The sequence below is a fragment of the Cnephaeus nilssonii genome (assembly GCF_951640355.1).
Source record: "Cnephaeus nilssonii genome assembly, chromosome: 10".
NCBI lineage: Eukaryota > Metazoa > Chordata > Mammalia > Chiroptera > Vespertilionidae > Cnephaeus > Cnephaeus nilssonii.
Window position 1 is genome coordinate 47,749,144 of NC_137081.1, and position 21,372 is coordinate 47,770,515.

The 21,372-nt window shown below is 39.4% G+C and overlaps 1 protein-coding gene across 1 annotated transcript in view; it reads left to right on the top strand.

Annotated features, from left to right (window-relative positions):
• Positions 1-21,372, top strand: part of ABCB11 (ATP binding cassette subfamily B member 11) — a 79,006-nt gene extending 57,634 nt beyond the window's left edge. The window contains exons 20-27 of the mRNA XM_079781807.1: positions 40-201; positions 5,045-5,248; positions 6,972-7,213; positions 9,722-9,878; positions 11,010-11,207; positions 16,675-16,881; positions 18,850-18,996; positions 20,302-21,372. Coding sequence (XP_079637933.1) covers positions 40-201; positions 5,045-5,248; positions 6,972-7,213; positions 9,722-9,878; positions 11,010-11,207; positions 16,675-16,881; positions 18,850-18,996; positions 20,302-20,502 — 1,518 coding nt within the window. The 3' untranslated portion in view covers positions 20,503-21,372. The remainder of the gene's footprint in view (positions 1-39; positions 202-5,044; positions 5,249-6,971; positions 7,214-9,721; positions 9,879-11,009; positions 11,208-16,674; positions 16,882-18,849; positions 18,997-20,301) is intronic.

The window sequence follows — 21,372 nt, forward strand, 5'->3', positions numbered from 1 at the left end:
CCCTGTTAACATATCACTGAATACTCTTTTATGTTTTAGGGATACGCTTTTGCTAAATCTGGAGAACTCCTCACAAAAAGGCTACGTAAATTTGGTTTCAGAGCAATATTGGGGCAAGACATTGGCTGGTTTGATGACCTCCGAAATAGCCCTGGAGCACTGACAACAAGGCTTGCTACAGATGCTTCCCAAGTTCAAGGGGTAAGCTATGGAGGGGGTGGGGGTTTAAAGGGTATGTGCTAGGGCTGGTGTAAGTGGAGCACATTTTCTTTCTTTTGAGCCTTCAGACAATCACTTATGTATTTCCTATGAAATAGGACCTCAAAGTATTGGGATACCCCAGAGCCAAATTTCCCTGCATTTCCAATGCTGAGAAACAGGCAGTGCCCATAACTAATGTTATGGCATGCATCAAAATATACCAGGGTTTTGGATTTCCTCTCAGGGTGGAGGCAAAGTGTGTGGGAAGAAGCCTCTTTAAGTAGTTTAGCACATCCTTCATTGTTCGTTGTTCTCACAGTGTAATCATTGGCTTATACTGAAGGTATACTCATTTTAAAAGGTTTAATAAGCATTGTCTTGCTGCTTAGAGAAAGTCTGTATCAATTTCACTCTCATCATTTGAGTATTCTAGTGTCTCATTCACCTTATTCTTGAACTTGGGTTATGTAAAATAAACCATAATCTTTTCTATTTTTGTGTCCTTCAATCTGCAAGGGGATCTTAAAGATTATTCACTCTCACTAGAATTTAGAGAGTAGCATCTAATCATCTCACAAAAATGTTGTTTGTCCTTTGAATAAAAGGTTTCTAAGAGTTTTTCTAATATTTTTTAAAAAATGAGATTACTAACCCAGGTCAAATTTACTTTAATATTGGTGTAAGGTAGAAGTTTGTTTGTTTTTCCTTCAAGATGGATAGAGATATTTTAAAAATATTTAATGTAAATTCTATTTTCCATTGATTTGAAATCCTCTTGCCCATTGTGAATATCAACTTCCCATGTACAATTAGAACTATATGGGGATTCTCTGTTCTATTTCATTGGCCAATTTTATTTATTCTGTGCCTGAACCTTACTGTTTTAATGATTATAACTTTATATATTATTATCTGGTAAGGCAGATCTCTGCACAATGATGTTCTTCAAAATGTTCTCTTTATATTTTCCTGGACATTGATTATTCTAAATGAACTTTCAAATCATCTTGACTTCTTTAATTGAATAAAATGTAAAAGGAAACAAAATAATATCCCAAAGAAAAATTGCACAGCTGGTTTTCAAATACTCTATAATGCCTGATAGTTCTTTCCAACCAGAAATTCTTGTTTAAAAAATTGTGGTAAAATATACATAACATGAAATTTACCATGTTAGTTATTTCTAAGCATACAATTTTGTGGCATTAAGCACATTAACATTATTATGCAACTATCCCCACTATTCATATCCAGAACTTTTTAATCAGCCCAATAGAAACTCTGGACCCATTAAATAATAACTTCCCAATGTTCTCTCCCAACCCCTGATAACCACATTCTACTCTGTCTCTATAAACTCTGGGAGCCTCATACAAGTGGAATCATACAAAATTTGTCTATTTGTGACTGGCCTCTTTTACTTAATGTTTTCAAGGTTCCATATCATAGAATGTGTCATACTTTCGTTTCTTTTTTAAGGGTGAATAATATACCATTGCATGTGTAGACCAACTTTTTGTCTGTTCCTCCATAGATAGGCACGTTGGCTATTGTGGATAATGATGCTGTGAACATAGGTATAAAAATAAGAAATTCTTAATTTAGGTTTTATTCCTGTCTTCAAGGCAGTTAGTACCAACACATGGAAATTTTTTGACCACAGTGTTCATATTCTGTTTGGTTCTTGAATACAGTATGAAGATGCAGATTATTTTTTAATAGCACTGCCTTAGCACCTACGGTTGTCTAATAGCTTACCTTTGGTTGCCTTAAATAATGCTAAAGTCTCTTCAATTTTGATAAGTAGTCCTGTACTTGTACCCACCCACGTGTTTCTACACAGAAGGCACCAACCTTTGGTCATATTTGCATAGCTGCAAGTGAAATGAAGACTTGGAACTCTTGAATACTTTTGATTAATATAAATAATCACCACAGTGTTCCAGTCTCTACCTATATTGAGACCGAATCCATTCTGTCTCTCTGTGTTGGCTAAACATCTGTGTATTAAGTCAGCTTGTAACTTGGTACCAATGAGCAGGCTAACTTCAGTGAGAATCAACGTGGTGTCTTTTCATAGTCTTGTATGAATTTTAAAATGGTAATTATAGAGCAAGCATCAACCTTCACTGAATAATAAGTAATATTACCACAAGCCCAATGCATGAGTATTTTCAAGGAAGCCAAATGCATAAATACCTGACAGACATGCAGCCCATGCTTAGGACTGAATTAATTTCACACTGCCTATTCTAGCTCTGACACCCGTGAAATGAGATCAGGCAACAGATCCCAAGAAGCTGTGAATAAAATAAATTTTTATTAACCCAGCCTTCAAATGCATTAGGGAAGCCCATTATTTAAAAGAACCTACCTTTTTAAACATAGAACTACCGTATGACCCCATAATTCCTTTCCTAGATATATATCCAAAAGAATTGAAAGCAGGGACACAAACAAATATTTGTCCACCAATATTCATAGCACGATTATTTGTTATGTCCAAAAGGTAAAAACACCCAAGTGTTTTATCAACAGATGAATGGATAAGCAAAGTGTGATCTATACATACAATGGAATATTATGCAGCTTTAAAAGAAATGACCCAGCAATTCCACTTCTGGGTATTTATCCAAAGAAAATGAACACACTAATTTCAAAAGATATATGCACCCCTTAATTGCAGCATTATTTAAAATAACCAAGATATGAAAGCAACCTAATGTCCATCAACAGATGAATAGATAAAGAAGATATAATCCTCTCTAATAAAATGGTAATATGCAAATTAACCATCACTCTGCTACACAAACCACGCCCACCAGCCAAGCCACTCCCATCAGCCAATTAGGGCGAGTATGCAAATTAACCCCAATCCAAGATGGCTACAGCCACAGAGAGCAAGGTTTCCCAGGTAACAGAGGAAGCCAAGCTTTCCATAGCCGTTGCAGGCCTAAGCCTCCACTCAAGCTACAAAGTTTCAATAGTAGAAGGTAAACATATTCAAACAAATGGCGGCAGAATGGAGCTTGAGAGAACAGGCCAGGGTTGCCGGCGGCAACAGGGGAAGCAAAGCTTTCCGCACATCCTGGCCCAGCTCACCCGCTTAAGGCTACAAAGTTTCAATTGTAGAAGGTGAATTAACTGCCACAGAAATGGCTACTGGAGCCCCAGGCTTGGCTCCGCTCCAGGCTACAAAGTTTCAATTGTAGAAGGAAAATAAATTCCAGATACCAGGGCCTCCCCTTGGGTTGCCAGGGGGCGTGGCCGGCCTGCAAACCACCACAGGCCCCTCGCTCAGGCCGCCCCACACCCCAAGGGAACCCCCACCCTGATCAGGGACACCCTTCAGGGCAAACCAGCTGGCCCCCACCCGTGCACCAGGCCTCTATCCTATCTAATAAAAGAGTAATATACAGATTGATCATCACTGCAACACACAATATAGCTGCCCCCATGTGGTCAAAGATCCTGCCCCCATGTGGACACAAGATGGCCACCACAAGATGGCCAGCAGGAGAGGGCAGTTGGGAGGCACCTGGCCTGCAAGGGAGGGCAGTTGAGAAGGACCAGGCCTGCAAGGGAGGGCAGTTGGAGGTGATCAACCTTGCAGGAGAGGGCAGTTAGGAGTGACCAGGCCGGCAGAGGAGGAAAGTTGGGGGCAAACAGGCTGGCAGCAGAGTGGTTAGGGGGTGATCAGGCTGGCAGGCAGAAGCGGTTAGGGGCAATCAGGAAGGCAGGCAGGCAAGCAGTTGGGAGCCAGCAGTCCTGGATTGTGAGAGGGATGTCCCGATCCCAGTCGGATCGGGCCTAAACGGGCAGTCGGACATTCCTCGAGGGGTCCCGGATTGGAGAGGGTACAGGCTGGGCTGAGGGACAACCCCCCACCGTGCACGAATTTCGTGCACCGGGCTTCTAGTATATAATGAAATACTACTCAGCCATAAAAAAAAAGAATGAAACACTGCCATTTGCAGCAACATTGATGGACCTAGAAAGTATCGTGCTAAGTGAAATAAGTCAGACAAAGACAAATACCATATAATTTCACTTATATGTGGGATCTAAAAGACAAAACCAATGCATAAACGAAACAAAACATGAACAGACTCACAGATATAAGAAACAAACTGATGGTTGCCAGAGGAGAAGGAGGTGGGGGAATGGGTGAAATAGGTGAAGGGAATTAAGAGGTAAAACTTTCAGTTATAAAATAAGTCATAGGGATGTAATGTGCAACATAGGGAATATAATAACTTTGTATGGTGATAGACAGATGCTTGCTAGACTTATCATGGTGATTCTTTTTAAGATATTTAAATGTTAAATCCCTATGTTGTAAAAACTAATATAATATTGTATGTTAACTATACTTTGATTTAAAAACAGAAATAAAATTCTGATACATGCTACAACACAAACAGATCTTAAAAACATTATGCTTAGTCAAATAAGGTAGACACAGAAAGATATTGTATAATTTCACTTATATATGGTACCTAGAAAAGCAAATTCATAAAGACAGAAAATAGAATAGAGGTTATCAGGGGTTTGGGAGAGGCAGAAATGGGGGCTATTATTTAATGGGCACAGAATTTTTGTTGGGGATGATGAAAGGTTTTGGGTATAGATGATGGTGATGGTTACACAACAATGTGAATGTATTTAATGCCATTGAATTGTACACTTATGAATGGGTAAAATAATAAACATGATGCTATATATTTTTATCATAATAATTTTTAAAAAATGATCTTTTTGGAATAAAATAGCCTCATCACATGATGGTATTTGGTAAAAGAGACTGCACGTCTGAGCTTGCTTGATTCCTTTTGGTTTGCAGGCTGCTGGCTCTCAAATTGGGATGATGGTCAATTCCCTCACTAACATCACTGTGGCCATGATCATTGCCTTCTTCTGTAGCTGGAAGTTAAGCTTGGTCATAGTGTGTTTCCTCCCTTTCCTGGCTTTATCGGGAGCCGTACAGACCAAAATGTTGACAGGATTTGCCTCTCAAGACAAGCAGGCTCTGGAGACAGCGGGACAGGTAACCTTACGGACCCGGTTTTTAGACTGACTATGGCTGAACGGCTGTCACTGTTATAAGAATGAGTGTGTAGTACAAAGAGACTTAGGAAGCTGTTCACCTACAACTTTCATGGTTAGCAACCTCCCACTAGCCCTTTTCATATGTGCCTCTGCTCAGAGACTGTGACAATCAAGTTCTGACACAGGGTTTGAGTAGGTGTGGACTGATAGTGGGGCATGTTCAATTTGGTTACATGTTCAATTTCCTCTCAATATAGTCATTTTTCCCACATCCCAATCTGGTGTATTCTTATTTGCAAGACCAGATAATTCAGCTTTCCGTCTGTTCAGTTTTTTCATCTTAATGATTTCCCCAGGTCATGCAGCGCTCTTGGAGAAGAGTTATCTTTTTAATGGCACACACTTTTAATTTTCACACTTTAGTGCTTGTTAGACTTGTGGCAAATGTCTTTCCTAAACAGAACCATGAGGTACAACTTAGATTTCAAATACAATTAAGTTTTTGTTATGCACTTTTAAAAAAATGTTTTTATTGATTTTTAAAGAGAAAGGAAGGGAGAGGGATAGAGATAGAAACATCAATGAGAGAGAAACATCATTGATTGACTGCCTCCTGCATGCCCCCCCACCAGAGATTGAGCCTGCAACCTGGGCATGTGCCCTGACCAGAAATCAACTGTGACCTCCTGGTTCCTGGATAGATGCTCAACCACTGAGCAACACTGGCCAAGCTTAGTTATGCACTTTTAAAAGTATGTTCTAATCAATATCTGGTTATCAGGGGGCAAATGAGGGAATGGCAGCATGGACATTTATTAAGTATAAGAAATCATGCATATACTCACCCTTACTCTTTAAACAAATTTACTAGAATCTAGGTTTTGTCTCTTTTAAAAGAGAGAACGTGAACACTGCCTGAGCAGGCAGAAGCCAAAAGGATTTTATATGTCAATGGTTGTGTCTTTGTTAGGACAGGACCCTAATTCAGAAACTGATTATTTACCCTGAGCATAGATTGAAACAAAGTCAGAGTATAAACTAAAAGATAAACTTTACACTTAATTTATCTTAAATAATATTTGGTCAGATTAATTTTTAAGGAAATAGAAGCTATGTTAAATTTATATTATTAAATAACCTTTTGTCTCAGAAGAACTAAAGATACCATTGTAGACCTTTTTTTATCATATATATTTTTATTGATTTCAGAGAGGAAGGGAGAGGGAGAGAGAGAGATAGAAACATCAATGATGAGAGAGAATCATCAATCGGCTGCCTCCTGCATGCCCCCCACTGGGGATCGAGCCTGTAACCCAGGCATGTGCTCTGACGGGGAATCGAACCATGACCTCTTGGTTCACAGGTCGACACTCAACCACTGAGCCACACCTGCCAGACCCATTATAGACATTTTAAATGAATTAATGATGAAGATAAAAAGCTTTTAAGGATTACCATGTGTATCTCCCATCTCCTCTCTTCCACAAGTGGAAGCAACACAGCTATGTTAGTATGAAGTAGAACTTGAGTTCAGCTGGCAGAATGTCTTGCAGTCCTATTGAGTTGATCTCCAGCAACTTCGCTGTGTTCCCCGATGATGCCTTTGTCTGCGATTTGTACCAGATTCTGCCATTTGCACTATATCTAATCCATGTAGCAGCTGAAATGTCACGAAAGCAATTTCTGCTCTTTTATTCCTAAGACTCTCTTTCATTTTTCAGATTACAAGTGAAGCCCTGAGTAATATCCGCACTATTGCTGGAATTGGGAAGGAGAGGCAGTTTATTGAAGCATTTGAGAGAGAGCTGGTGAAGCCATTCAAGACAGCCATTCGAAAAGCAAATGTTTATGGATTCTGCTTTGGTTTTTCCCAATGCATTGTGTTTGTTGCTAATTCTGCTTCCTACAGATATGGAGGTTACTTAATCTACAACGAGGGGCTCCATTTCAGCTATGTGTTCAGGTGAGGACTGTAGGCCAAGGTCATAAAAGACCAATATTCTGGGAAGAATAGCCTGGTTCTGTAAGTTAGCTTTTTGCTGCTTAAAAACCATCCCAAACTTGATGTCTTAAACAACTGGGATTTATTATTTTCAAGATTCTGTAGATTTTTGGGGTGGTTCTTCTGGACTGGGTCAACTCAGTCAAGCTTCTGAGTGGGCTTCTGTCTCCACAGGGACGCTCTAGTAGGTGAGCTTGTTTTCTCCACATTATGGTCTCAGAGTTCCGAGTGCACCAAAGAGAGCAAGTCCCAATGTGCAAGCACTTTTCAAGTCTGCATGCATCTTATTTTCTAACTAGAGGCCCTGTGCACGGGATTTGTGCACTGGTGGGGGGCATGTCCTGTGGAGATCGGCCCACTGTGGGAGCGCCGCTCATCCCGGTCAGCCGAGTGGTGCTTCCACTGTGGAGCGCACTGACCACCAGGAGGAAGCTCTTGCATTGAGCATCTGCCCCCTGGTGGTCAGTGCATGGCATAGTGACTGGTTGACTGGTCATTCTGCTGTTTGGTTGCTGGGCTTTTATTGTATAGGATATATCTTTGGCCAAAGAAAGTCACAGAACCAAGCCCATATTTAAAGACTAGAGAACTGTAGTCCACCTTTTGATGAAAGTATCTGATATGTTTCTCCTTTATTCTCATCCTACTATCACACAATACTTCTGACACGAGAGTCCTACAACTCAACTTCATTCTGGCACCATGTGCCTGGAGATAGCATCAGAGCCCACACGTGAAGAACATGGTCCTACAAGGCCACCCACCTTACCACCCTCAGAACCCTCCGATCCTGTATCCTTCCCTGGAGGTGAAATGTGGTGGAAGAGACTGAAAGTTACATCCCTTTCCGAAAGTTATTTCACTAACATGATTGCTCTTTATATATGGGAAATTTCAAGGGCTTAGGTGCTCTGTCAGGAACTGGGAAAAGTGAAATGTTTCTCATTATAAATCACAATGTCACAGAGGAGTAAAAAAGTTGTATTGCAAAGGGGTGCATACATATAAATAGAATGAATGAACCATTTTCATAATGTACCAGTCTGGCTAATGCTGAGAAAATCTAGAGGCCTTGAATAGGATGGTTCAGAGAACTACCTTATTTAAACTTTACTTCTTACCAAAAGGTCATGTTTCCAGCTGACTCTTTCTAGGTAAAGATGGAAAAAGGCAGTTGAGGGGAATCATGTTCCTTTCTTAAAGCTGGACCCTGCTCTGCTATGAGATTCACTTTGAGTCCAGTTTGTCACATTTCCAGAGGAGAGAGCCTAAGGGTGTCAGGGCACCAAGGGACATGTATATGGGTGTGGTGTGGTGGGTGGGAGGGCATAAGTGGGGCGGGGGGAAATGGCCTGAGAAAGGAATGGAGAGCATTAAGGAAAGTGCTCCTAATAGAAATCTGTTCTTTTGGGCTCATTCCCAAGTCATGAGTTCTGTCTTCTTGCCTTTGATATTCAATATAGAAGAATTTTTTTCCCTCTTGCCCCATTACACTGACCCCAACCAGGAAAGTCTCTTTTCTAAATTTTTGCTCATTTACTAACTTAAGTCCTGAATCACAAACTGTTGACTTATTTAGTTTATATAAGATTTTTGAAGAGTTATTTATTAGCCAACACGTAAAAACTCAGAGACTGTAGAAAGCTCCTAATTTCTGGCTTCTCTTTAGATCACCTTCCACCACTTCCAATTTCATTCCAGTTGCTTTTCATTGCTTTAAGCTTTGGACTGGGCTCCTGGAGATGTTTGGGTTTGCAAGTCTGGCCTAAGACAGTTCCTGCTTATGAACTGAGCCATAAAACACATAAAGACACTGCCCCCGCCCCCACTATTGAGTCAGGTCCTCTGTGCCTGGGACAACTTTTTAGGGTGCCCGTCGTATCATAGTGTATATAGCAACAGAGCTATCTCTTACCATGTTCATCTTTCATTTATTCATCCACTCATTTGCTCATTAATTACACACATGTTGAATATAGTTAGAGGCTGGGCCAAATAAAAGGATACAAGCAATTATATCTTTCTTACTGTCTGAAGCATGAATTATATGCATGCTTGGTACAGATTGATGCATTTATCACCATTCTTTTATGCACTTATGATAGGTTCAAAAGATGTTAGCATTGTAAAAAAAAAATCAAACCAATCTGTTGCCCCCTTTATTTTTATTTTTTTAAAGAATTCTTTTCTCAAACACAATTTTAAAAAAGAAGCTATTGTAGTTGAAGCAGGGTTTGGATGTCTGAGCTTCTCTTGTTTAATCCTCCCCTCACCCTTTTTTCATAGTACACAATTTGAACACTGCTAATCTCTCCAACCCAACTCCCCAGACACGTCTAAAGTGACCTGTCCAAGGTTGCTCAGTTCTTTGCTAACAGAACCAGGACTAGACCCCCAAACTCCTGCCTTCCAGGCCATCACACCAAACACACCACATTCCTCTCTACATGGGTGTCTGTCCAATTGCAGGGTGATCTCTTCAGTTGTACTGAGTGGCACAGCTCTTGGAAAAGCCTACTCTTACACCCCAAGTTATGCCAAAGCTAAGATATCAGCGGCACGCTTTTTCCAACTGCTGGACCGACGACCCCCGATCAATGTATACAGTGGTGCAGGTGTAAAATGGGTGAGTACTGAGTTGGGGATATGAGGGCAGTAAAGGAGGGTTGTGCTTATGGGTGTGTGAAGAACAGCCATTGGTGCTGATCTTACACCACCACCACATAGCTTCTGAATTCCTGCAGTACATGGGTTCATTCATACGCACTCAGAATGGACAGACAGATTAATAAATGTAAGGAAATGAAGTAAATTAGCATTAAAAATCATTTATAAAGCAAACATTTGAAGAAGACAACAAGATCCAGTGAATGCTAGATTCTGTGTACTATAAAACACACTTAGTTCCAGAATAATGAAGCTACCCAAACACCATGTTTTCTGCTGATGTTCTAGTATGGAATGTAGAAAAACCAGTTTTTCCTGTCCAGTGATATTGATGTAATTCATGTTTATCTGTGTTCAAGTTTTAGCTTATTGTATGGGTGGCTAGAAAATTAATTTGATCTTAACAAGATATCTCTTCTAATTTATAGTCTCCACAGGTAGCTTTTAATCTTCTCTGTTTATTTTTAAATATCCTAATATGTTCAGGAGAGCAACACAAAATCTAAACTCTAGTAAAGCTAAACTAAATTCAGAAATTTCTTTACATTGATCAAATGACCTGTTTCTCTTTTAGTCCAATAAAAGTAAAGTCTCTGTGTGATCTATTATATATCTATCCATTTCTAGAATTCATAATTCAGATAGTGCAACTGAAGGTGTTCACGTTTGCAGTACAGGGCTTAGGTCACTTTCTAAGTCATTTCAAGTGTAATGCTATTATTTGAAATCTTTGGGGAAACAGAGCTAGAGGGTTTGGACAGTTTCTGGCTTCTATGATGTAATCATATATTCTAGCTATTCTTTTCCATTTGACATTCTTCCAGGATGTCAAGTAATGGATGACAAGGAAATCCCTTAGGTTAGAATGGGAATAAGAGCTCAAATATCCTTAACTTCATGGCTCAAGCCTCCCTTTATTCTGCACCTGCTGGAATAGGGAATTCATTAAATAGCTGTCTTTGTGCTTTGCACTTTGGCAGCATGGTGCTGAAGGTATCTTAAGCAGGGATTTAAAACTCAGATTTAGGTGCATTTTCCATATTCTAGATTCTAGTAGGTATATTTATAATCCCAATCTTCCTATCCACAGGACAACTTCCAGGGGCAGATTGACTTTGTTGACTGTAAATTTACATATCCCTCTCGACCTGATGTACAAGTTCTGAATGGGCTGTCAATATCGGTTAGTCCAGGGCAAACACTGGCATTTGTTGGAAGCAGTGGATGTGGCAAAAGCACCAGTGTCCAGCTGTTGGAGCGTTTCTATGATCCTGATCAAGGGAAGGTGGTAAGCAATGCAAATAAATGCTTTAGGGGATTTTGCTTTCTGCAGAATATCTCCCACCCCTGAAAGTGGTCTTCAAGATTGAGCCTTGCCAGACTCACTCTAAGGCACTAGCCTTGGCCTTTCCCCCATGTGGATAGTTTCCAGTACCAGTCATTTGCTGGTTGACCTGATTCTACCTCACAATTTCTAATATCGGATTCTTTCCAGTTCCAGATGGCCTGCTGACCAGTTAGGCAAGGAAAACCGGGCACACTGCAAAGCTGGAGATGAGTGTATTTAACAGAAGCATTCACTTACCCGTAAATGGAGCAGAAAGTGCAGACTAATCAGGAGACTAATGACTGGGAATGGAAAAAAGTGGGGGTGATAAGGGACATGGTGATAGATGAGCAAGAACGGGGGTTTGAAGAAATCTGAGACAATCCTGGTTTAAGAAGCTTAAGTCTAAATAGTATAAGGAACTCAAATGGTAGTCATGCACCATAAAGCTTTGATGAGAATATTTGAAAAATTGGCAGATTTGCTTTGTTGTTTATTTTCCACAATATTTCTTTCTCTTTTCTCTCCATTTATTTTATTTTCTTTCTTTCCAAAGAATATATGCAGAGGAGTACAAAATGAAATAAGAAAGATTTGTAATGAAAAACAAGTTTTTATTCTACCCTTTCTACCACTCCCCCATTTCTCTGCTCAGAGGCAACTATTTTGACCACTGATGTTCTCAGATCGCCAATGATTACCTCAATGCCTCTAAATAATATGCTTATGCTGCTGTTTTGTGATTTAACAAATTTAGATTCTGTTGAAGAGATGAAAATTTAGCTGGCCCTCACCACTCTTTCTCCTTTTACCCACCCCCTCACAATATAGATATATAAAAGCTCCTCTATTTGTAAATTTAACTAATATACTTCTGTTTCTTTTTTACCACATATAGATAACATCTCTGGAATTCTCCCTTTCTATGATGAGAATATTAGCAATTCTACCTTTATTTTTACCTCTTTGTCCTTTAACCTGTAAGTCCTATTAACTATACTTTTATAGGATCAAGAATACAAAATGCTCACATTCTGTTTATAAAATTTCTTATCTTTCATGCTCTCATTCTAGGCTGATTCTTAAAGTTGAAAATCAATGAACAACTTTTATTCTGATTATATAAATAAATAGTGTTTATCCCTTAGTCAAGTAGTGAGGTCTATTAGCATTACATTTTCTTTCTGGTTTTTCTGAGACTTTCATTTTCTGGTATTCCCTGCCTTTATAAGTCTTTATGTTCTTCCAGAGTTTCTATGCTGCTACCTATTCTGAGGGATCTGCTTCTTTCCCTCATTTCTGCCACTGCCTTGGCTAATTACAACCTGTACCTGCTGAATAATTTTCACCTTGAGTTTCCTGCAATATTTTTTTAGATTAATCTATCATTTCCTAGTCCCTATATCATCCTCTTTCTTGCTTTTCACTCTTAACTTATTGGAATATATCCACAGTAGTTTTCTAAGATGTGAGGCAGAGGCATGGGTCTGAAAATGCTTTATTCTGCTCCACACTTGATTGACTGTTTCATCTTAATATTTTGAAAAAGACCTTTTTTATTTCCCTGAATAGTTTAATCTTCATTTCAATGAACATAGATAATTTTATGAAGAGAAATGCTGAGAAAAACACACATATTATGTATATTTCTCTGAATGTGCTCAGTGAACGTTCTGGGCCCAGGTAGAGAGCAATGTCCATGAGGAAATCAAAATGATTCCTTGCATTTCGTGGACTCAATATATTTTGTTATCATTATAAAACGTTTCCATAACATTTTTAAGTAGAAAAAAATACCACCTTTTATGCAATTTTGAAAATCCTCTTTGCTCTTAAGGAAGCTACTGAATGCAAGCATTCAACCTTTTCAACATTTAATTGGCTACCTATGGAGTGCAGGATTGCACTGGGCCCTGTGGGAGACATTAAGGACCATGAAGTATGTCTCTGTCTTCTAGGAGCTTACAATACTAGCACATGTGCAACAATTAGCAAACAGCTCCAGTATTTAATTAAGTATTAATTGTGCTTTGCAGACTATACAAACTATGGAAAATTAGTAGAGGAAAATGAGAGAGGGCTAATTGTTGAGGAATGCTTTATGTTCTTTCTAACAGTGTTTGCTTTTCTCATTGCTGAGATATTATCTACAATATAATATGCTCACACCATTTACCATAGTCTTTTTCTGAAATCAAAAGGCCAAATACTTTACAGTAGTATGTTAATGCTTTTAAGTGAACCAGCTCAAATGGTAGATATTTGAGTTCCTATACTTAACTGCCTAACGAAGGGGTGAATTCCTTAAAAAAAGATTATATTTTATTTCTATAGCAGGCAAAAGACTGCTTAGCATAGTGCCTCTGTGGTAGGGAATTCAATATATGTTTGTTGACTAAGTGAATACATGTATTCCTTTCTTACTCGGGTCTATTATCTCAGTTATGCAGAGGCTGGTGTCAGTAAGATCGTGAAAACAGGTTTGATTCTTATGTGGTCCAATTTTATAACCCATGGGGTCTCAAATTTGAGCAGTTCTGCTAAACCTGTGGAGGGTTCCCTGCACCAAAGTATAAAGGGACCTTAAAAAAACAAACAGGAAACCAAGATGGCGGCATAGGTAAACACTTGAAATTGCTGCCTCGCACAACCACTTCAAAACTACAACTAAAAGACAAAATGGACATCATCCAGAACCACAGGAAGGCTGGCTGAGTGGAAATTCTACAACTAAAAGGAAAGAGAAAAGCACACTGAGACACAGAGGAGGTGCGGAAGTAAAGTGCAGAGGTATGGAGGCGCATGCGCGGAAAGGGCTGGCAACTGAAGACACGGTTGTCTTTTTCAATCAGAAGGGAGACACAAGCTCCTGACTGCTCTGAACTCCAGTTCCAGGTGAGACTTTGGGGACCCAGACTCATACGGGGAAAACTGGCCTGTCTGGCATCGGGCCGGAACATAAGGGCAGCTTTCTCTCAGAGGTGCTTGCAGCGATTATCAAGGGACACTGAGACCCGGGGGCCTCTTAGGGCAGGGCTGAGAATCAGCCATAGCTGTTTGCTCCACCCTGTTAATTCCCTGAAACCCCATCCAAGCTGTGCTCAGAGGCTTTTGCATATGAATGGCCTGGCCCTTTGCAATATAAAATTACCTAACAAACTGCAGCTGGGTCAGAGAGACCCAGAACATCCAAAAGAAGGGCCAAGGTCCCACAGCAGCTTGCATTGCTTCACAGCTGGGCCTCATCTGGGCACTTCCAAAACCCAAACAAAGAAGAGGAATCTGCAGATCTCTCCGTATCTCCTGCTGGATGGCCTCAGGCAGAGGCTAAATTAGCACCTCCTTAGAGATCCAAGAGTCAGTGTATCCAGTGGTCAGAGTGGGACCATCCAGATTACAACTCCTCAGATCCATAAGGGACACACTCAGGGGGGCAGACTCAGTGAGCACCAAAGCCCCAATGAAGCAAGTCTTGCCCCATAAGGGTGTGTCCAGCACAGAAGTTCTCCCATCATAGACACAGCTGATTCTCATAGCCAATTGGCCTGGAGGTCAATTCCTCCCAGTGATACCAACAACAATTAAGGCTTAACTACAACAAGACTGTGCACACAGCCCACAAAGGGGTGCACTAAGAGTGTCCACCTCAGGTGACTGGGGAGGCTGAGCCACTGGGCCCTATAGGACACCTAGCACACAAAGCCACTCTATCAACACAGGGAAGCAGCCAAAATGTGGAGACAAAGAAACAGGTCACAAATGACAGAAATGGAGGAAAGCAAACTACTGGATATAGAGTTCAAAACCATGGTTATAAGGTTTTTCAAGAATTTTCTAGAAAAGGCCAATAAATTTAGTGATACACTTGAGGATATGAAAAAGGACCAACTAGAAATTAAGCATACACTGACTGAAATAAAGAATAATATAAAGAGATCCAACAGCAGACTAGAGGATCGCAAGAATCAAGTCAAAGATTTAAAATATGAAGAAGCAAAAAACACCCAACCGGAAAAGCAAAAAGCAAAAAGAATCCAAAAATATGAAGATAGTGTAAGGAGCCTCTGGGACAACTTCAAGCATACCAACATCCAAATTATGGGGGTGCCAGAAGAAGAGAGAGAGCAAGATATTGAAAACCTATTTGAAGAAATAATAACAGAAAACTTCCCCTACCTGGTGAAAGAAATAGACTTACAAGTCCAGGAAGCGCACAGAACCCCAAACAAATGGAATCCAAAGAGGACCACACCAAGACACATCATAATTGAAATGCCAAGAGCAAAAAACAAAGAGAGAATCTTAAAAGCAGCAAGAGAAAAACAGTTAGTTACCTATAAGGGAGTACCCATATGATTGTCAGCTGATTTCTCAACAGAAACTATGCAGGCCAGAAGGGAGTGGCAAGAAATATTCAAAGTGATGAACAGCAAGAACCTACAACCAAGATTACTTTACCCAGCAAAGCTATCATTCAGAATTGAAGGTCAGATAAAGAGCTTCACAGATAAGAAAAAGCTAAAGGAGTTTATCACTGCCAAACCAGTATTATATGAAATGCTGAAAGATATTCTTTAAGAAGAGGAAGAAGAAGAAAAAGGTCAAGATAAAAATTATGAACAACAAATACATATCTATCAACAAGTGAATCTAAAAATCAAGTGAATAAAAAATCTGATGAACAGAATAAACTGGTGAATATAATAGAATCAGGGACATAGAAAGGGAGTGGACTGATAATTCTCGGAGGGAAAAGGGGTGAGGGGTGCGGGAAGAGACTGGACAAAAATCGTAAACCTATGGATGAGGACAGTGAGGGGGAGGTAAGGGCAGAAGGTGGGGTGGGAACCGGATGGAGGGGAGCTATGGGGGGAAAAAAGAGGAACAACTAATAATCTGAACAATAAAGATTTATTAGAAAAACAAAAACAAACTAGCCTGTCTTGCTCAGTGGTTGAGCATCGACCCATGAACCAAGAGATCACTGGTTCAATTCCTGGTCAGGTCATATGCCTGGGTTGTGGGGTCCATCCCAGTAGGAGGTGTACAGGAGGCAGCCAATCTATGATGTTTATCTCTTATTAATGTTTCTATCTCTCTATCCCTCTCCCTTCCTCTCTCTCTAAAAATCAATAAGAACATAAAAAAACAACAACTAAATACTGTCCTGAGTACTTTCTCATTTGTACCACCTGTAGAGCTAAAGTTTGGGAAGCAAACAAAACCATAGTCTGATTATAACTTTGACACCATTCTGATAGACACCACCTCCAAGGGTCAAAGGCAATATAATTTATTTCTAAGAGTCCAGGGATTGTTGTCTCTTAAGCATAGCAAATGTCCTACATAATATTAATTCTACAATATAAACTTTCCTTGCTGCCTGAATTCTAAAACTTAATGCCCTGGTTGTTACCTCTGTTGGCAGATGATAGATGGGCATGACAGCAAAAAGGTGAATGTCCAGTTTCTCCGTTCCAACATTGGAATTGTCTCCCAAGAACCGGTGTTGTTTGCCTGTAGCATAACAGACAATATCAAGTATGGGGACAACACCAAAGACATTCCCATGGAAAAAGTCATAGAAGCTTCAAAGCAGGCTCAGCTGCATGACTTCGTCATGTCACTCCCAGAGGTGAGTACTGCGTCAGAGTGATTCCCTAGGGGAGATGGTGATGGGGGGAGAGGGTATAACCAGAGTATTATGATTTGGGCTCAAGGAGAAAGTCAAAGGCAACACCATTTACTTCTCAGTGCCTGGGGTTCACCTCAGTCTTTTAAACAAAATAAATGTCCATCAACTACTTTTTACTTTTGGAAAATATTATATTATCAGGTACAAAGGATGCTATAGTACATAAAGCAGTAGCACATTGAACATCAGCCTAGCAGAGTGAAAAAAAGTCCTGAGATTTAAAGCAGACTGGTTTGAATCCAAGCTCTGTCACTTACTAGCTGTGTAACTTTGGGACAATTACTTATCTTGTCTGAGACTCAGTCATCTGCAAAGTGTAAAAAATAGCATTAAAATGAAAGACTATATATAATAGCCACAAAAAGAAAGCTGCTGCTGTTATTGTCATCATAATTTCATTACTTGGCAGCATAGACTGCAGCTGGAATGGTTTCCCAGGAACCAGTGCAGCTGGTGGGGTAAGGTGCATCTGCCTTAGAGTATCACACTCTTCCGGAGCCACGTGTGAACTTCGCTCAATATCGACTCTGAAGTTTTTCATCTACCAAGTCTCTCTTGGTGATTGATCACAAAGAAAATTAAGACGTGGAAACTGGATTTTAGGAGCCAAATATTACATTTAATTTTTTCCACTTCTTTCTTTTAAATACCACTTGGAAATTGCTTTTCTTTGTGAGTGATTACATTCATAAATTTTGTGGTGGGCTTTTTCCTTTCTTTTTTCACAAAGGCTTCTAAGTCTTGGGCTCTGACCTCATTCTGTCTTGTAGCTTAATGTGGAAATGACTATTTGCTGTAACATGACTTAAAGGCAAAACTTGTGTCCATTGAAAGATTCATTTATTGCACAAATATTTGTTGAGCACCTACTCATTTTGTGGAAGACACTGGCTTAGAGTTAATTTATTGCCACTTTCTCAGATAGACTTGTCTATAATACCTTTCACTGAGCACTTTTTCCCAGTGATGAAAGTAGGACAAAGTAGGTTATTATGAGTCTCACTAGGCTTGTTTGAGCATTTGTCAGGAGGCAAGGGAGGCAGAGGCAGACCTATCGTGGAAGGCAGGCAGAGTAATGGTCAAGGGCAAAAGTTCAGAAGCCAGACACACCTGGATTTAGAATTCACTGTCACAGCTATTTATCTATTTTTACACAATTTTCTTAGCTGTGTGTGCCTAAGTTTTGTAATCTGTAAAATAGGGAGAAAATGACTTTTGTGATTGTTAAATGATAATCTAACTAGAATAGTTATTCGGCACAATACCAATTGCCTAGTAAATAGTCCATCAGTGTTAACTATTTTTATGTAGTCATGCCAGGAATGTACTTAGGAATTTTCCTTCATAATTTCATCTAAAACTCACAACAAATATGTGAACTAGTTATTAACATCTACATCTTTCAGACTGGTTTGTTCCTCAAAGAAAAGTAAATAATGTTCTCATGGCCACAGAGCTTGTAGCAGCAAAATGGAGATTCACTTCGAGGCTTGTGTGCTAGAATGATGCCTCCTCCACAGGGGACTTGACTAGGAGATCTCTCACAAGGCCCTCTTTTCCTAGGATTATTCTGTCTTAGATCTTCCACAGAGGAGTTTGGAAATCAGGGAATCTTGAGGCAGTGAGGAATCTCAGACATGGAGAAAGAGATCCAAATACAAAACTAAAGGAAATGCAGAGAAGGGTGTAAAAGGGCCCCTGGTTTCCCAGCGGAAAAGATCACAAACTCCATGTTTGTCGCAGATTTCTAAATGGATTTGACATCCAATGTAGAAGGACCCATTCACTATTTCCAATTTCAAAAAACAACAAATTGTTTCAGTTCCCAGAGGGATCATTGATGGGGGCCCCATACAGCATAGGAGCAATGGCTGCTACTGGTTTTCAAACTTATCATACTTTTTCCAGAAATATGAAACTAATGTTGGGTCCCAGGGGTCTCAACTCTCTCGGGGAGAGAAACAACGCATTGCTATTGCTCGGGCCATTGTGAGAGATCCTAAAATCTTGCTACTAGATGAAGCTACTTCTGCCTTAGACACAGAAAGTGAAAAGGTATGTATCGATTTTCTGAAGTCTTAGGTTATTATAAATGAGTCTTTTCCTGTAATATTTGTTCTAAAATGGCACTATTTTCAATTTTCTGATTCATTTATAGTAGAAATTACCAGTACTCTGTGGAGCCAAGGACAATAATCTAGAGCAGTTATTTTCAACTTTTTTCATCTCATGGCACACATTAGCTACTAAAATTCTGTGACACACCAAAAAATATATATACATTTTTTGTCGATCTGATAAAAAATAGATGTAATTTTGATTCATTCACACTGGATGGCTATTGTTGTGTTGGCTGTTGTCATTTTTTATTTGACAATCTAAGGGAAAAGAGGTCAGTGCCCCCGATTACATAGTCAGGTATTGCATGTTTAAAAGATTCATGCAACTCAATGGTTGAAAATCGCTGAACTAGAGTAATTTAAAATAGGGTTGCTTCAAATTAAGAAAATATTTTAACTTTAAAATAAAAATTGTTTTTAAGATTCTCTAAACTTGGTGACATTTTTTTTCAAAGGCCAGTAATTAGCTTTATCAAGTAAAGTAAAATAATCCATTTCATTTGTTGGGCATTGCCATTTTTATAGTTCTAAAGTTCTGTGCAGAGCAGGTAGGCAGCATACAACACCAAGTAAGAGGTGGCATCTGTTGTGCAGTTTGAATGAAAGGAGATGCAATTGAGCAAAACACCATTATGAAATTTACTATTTATTAACTCCTTAAAAACTAGGATTCCATTTGACAGCTAAAATATCCTCGGTGAAGAACAAAATCAGGAATGATCAATGACTTCTAACTTACCTTGCTTCCTTGGTTTCATTTTAGCAAACTACACTATCAGGTATTTTGAAATTACCTCATAGTTTGGTTCATTCTAGCTCAGTGGTAGGCAAACTCATTAGTCAACAGAGCCAAATATCAACAGTACAATGATTGAAATTTCTTTCGAGAGCCAAATTTTTTAAACTTAAACTATATAGGTAGGTACATTGTTATTAACTTAATTAGGGTACTCTTAAGCTGGCCTTTGCTAAAAACTCAATGGGCCAAAGAGCCGCATGTGGATCAAGAGCCGCAGTTTGCCGACCACTGTTCTAGCTTCACTGACATTTTTCAGCCTATGGACTGCAATTCAAACCATCGGTGCAATATATTCAGCAAATATTTATTTCTTTTATGTCAAGCCTTTGGGTTTAACCCCTGACTGTAGCGATGTTACTCAGGTGGAATTAGAACTCTTGCAATGGTGGCCCTGGGAACAAGCATGTACCTTTGCATCATCTTTCTACCTTTTCTTTGCAGACGGTACAGGTTGCCCTGGACAAAGCCAGAGAAGGTCGGACCTGCATTGTCATTGCCCACCGTTTGTCCACCATCCAGAACTCGAATATCATTGCTGTCATGTCACAGGGGACAGTGATTGAGAAGGGGACCCATAAAGAACTGATGGCCCAGAAAGGAGCCTACTACAAACTGGTCACCACAGGAGCCCCTATCAGTTGACCTGACTCTAGAATTTCATGCACAGTCGATGCACCAATTACACAAGTGCCATGGGTTATCTTTTTCCTTTAAGAAGATAATGATGATTATTTTACTTTCACACACCTTGTCATACATTGGGATCCAAGCTAACTTCTAATGACCTTTGATAATAATTTAGTTATAAATGCCTATATATAGAAAAATGAAATAAGGTAGGTCCAATGTGAGTGAAAAGCCAATGTCTAGCAGCTTTTCAGGCATCACCCGGTGCTTACTCCATGCAGGAGCCAGTCCCCCTTGCTCCATGGGAATCAACGAGAAGTCTTGGAGTAAATGAGACTTTGAATTCCTCAAGGGCAGAAGAGGGTTTTTTTTGTGTGTGTGTTTTTATTTTTTTTTTTATTTTGAGCCCATAATTTGTTATCCCCAAGACAACAAAAGTGGGAAATGTTCATTCTTCCCATTAAGATAGAACAGTGTCTTTCAATGGAAATATAATGAGTCACTAATGCAAGCCACATGTGTAATTTAAAATTTTCTAGTTACATTAAAGAAAGGAAAACAAAAAGGTAAAATTAATGTTAATAATGTATTTTATTTAAGCTGATATATTCAATATATTATCACAACATGTAATAAATATAAAAATTATTAATATTTTGTTATTTTATCATATTAAATTTCCACATACACTTACTGCATATTTCAGTTTAGACTAGCCACATGTCAAATTCCCAGTAGCAACATGTGACTAGAGACTACTCTATCAGACATCAGGGTTAGAGAATCCAGGTTCATGTATTTCCTGGTCTGAGCCTCAGTTATTTCTTTCAAGTCCTATAAAAACATGAGCCCAGCCCTAGCTGGTTTGGCTCAGTGGATAGAGTG